This window comes from Anneissia japonica, unplaced genomic scaffold, assembly GCF_011630105.1.
Source record: "Anneissia japonica isolate Jap-2015-1 unplaced genomic scaffold, ASM1163010v1 scaffold169803_len1417_cov126, whole genome shotgun sequence".
In the NCBI taxonomy this organism is placed as follows: domain Eukaryota; kingdom Metazoa; phylum Echinodermata; class Crinoidea; order Comatulida; family Comatulidae; genus Anneissia; species Anneissia japonica.
This window is the reverse complement of record NW_022711506.1, coordinates 1-1,417: the sequence shown is the minus strand read 5'-3', so window position 1 is coordinate 1,417 and position 1,417 is coordinate 1. Positions and strand designations below refer to the sequence as shown.

Here is a 1,417-nt window from a genome sequence, read left to right as displayed (position 1 = left end):
AAAGTAACATTACTTGACACACTATAAAAAAATTTAGGTTGATGCTGACTGATTGCTTGAATTTATTCGATGCTTGTTATGCACATACAACCAAAAACGTAAAAATTAATGAGCATCAGGTACCGCCATTAAGAGCAATCATATTTGCAGTGGAATACAGTATGAACCACACTAAAGATATGAACCATATTTACTAACATATTGACCATATGGCATGCTTTTATGATCATGACATTATACTGAGAAAGCAAACATTTTTGAGAAAGCAGACTCACAAAAGCCCTTGTGTACTGGTTCATCAGTGGATTGGAACTAGTAACAACATCTTTTAAAGCAGCAGTCATATAGCCTGGTGCTGCAAAGTCTGGGAACCCCTATGAAAATAAAAGTACAAAACTACAAAATTATATAATTTTAAGAACAACAACAACAATAATAATAATAATAATAATAATAATAATAATAATAATAATAATAATAATAATAATACAGTAATAATAATAATACAGTAATAATATTAATTTTAAAATTAAAATAAGGTTGTCACTGGAGTTGAGTATTGTATTGTGAAAATACAAATTATTATTTTTAAAATTGAATACACTTTACATAGTAGGGCTTAGACATGATTTTAATTTCATTTCACTGATACATTAACTGACATTGAAGGAAACAGGTTATTTATTTTCACATAATAAAATAATTAAAATTAAAATAAAAAATTATGTTGTGTTCTTACCTGGCCTAAATTAAGAGCCTTTGTTTCTGCTGCTAATGCAGAGAACTCAACCCAAACATTCTTATCCAAACCCACAATCCTATTTGCTGGTCCATGTTTCGACATCTTTCGCTGCGAGATTGAAAAACTGGAATTATTTTTGAGCCAGTATTTTGTACACTATAAATCAATAAATAGTCACTATCATAAGTGACAGTGGGTGTAGGTCTAATAGACGGAATCCCTGGGCTCAGTTGAGTGATAGTCATGTGACTTTAACTGGTTATTCACCATAACTATACACCTACAAACATGAATCAAATCAAATAAACCACAAGACAGGGGTGTAAGCTGGTTTTGGCCAGGGTTGGAGGGGGGGGGGGTGAAAAAAAAGAATGCAGAACTAAATTTCGCATGTGGAACTACTTTAAATCCCTATTCCAATGAAAATTTAATGGTCACTTTTAGTATTTCAACCCACTTAGTTGAAACTTAATCCATTGGGTGGGGGTCCACACCCCTCCAGCTTACATCCATGCAAGAAGACACAGCACACTTATGTATTATGAATCCATTGTGCGAATTAGAATTCAGTGTGGTAAATTACAGTCACTCACTGAGATGGTACAAGGTAATTAGACCAGGCTATAATTGAGATAGGTGCCACTTGGAGAGGTAGAAATTCTCATATGGTTTTTC

General features: G+C 32.8%; 1 protein-coding gene across 1 annotated transcript; it reads right to left on the bottom strand.

Annotated features, from left to right (window-relative positions):
• Positions 1–97: 97 nt before the first annotated feature.
• LOC117107513 (kynurenine--oxoglutarate transaminase 1, mitochondrial-like) lies at positions 98–900 on the bottom strand. Its single transcript, XM_033249207.1, has 2 exons — positions 740–900; positions 98–374 (listed from the first exon to the last, which is right to left on the bottom strand). Exons 1-2 carry the CDS (start codon positions 842–844, stop codon positions 129–131), a joined length of 351 nt encoding a protein of 116 aa, XP_033105098.1. The 5' UTR covers positions 845–900; the 3' UTR covers positions 98–128.
• Positions 901–1,417: the final 517 nt, after the last annotated feature.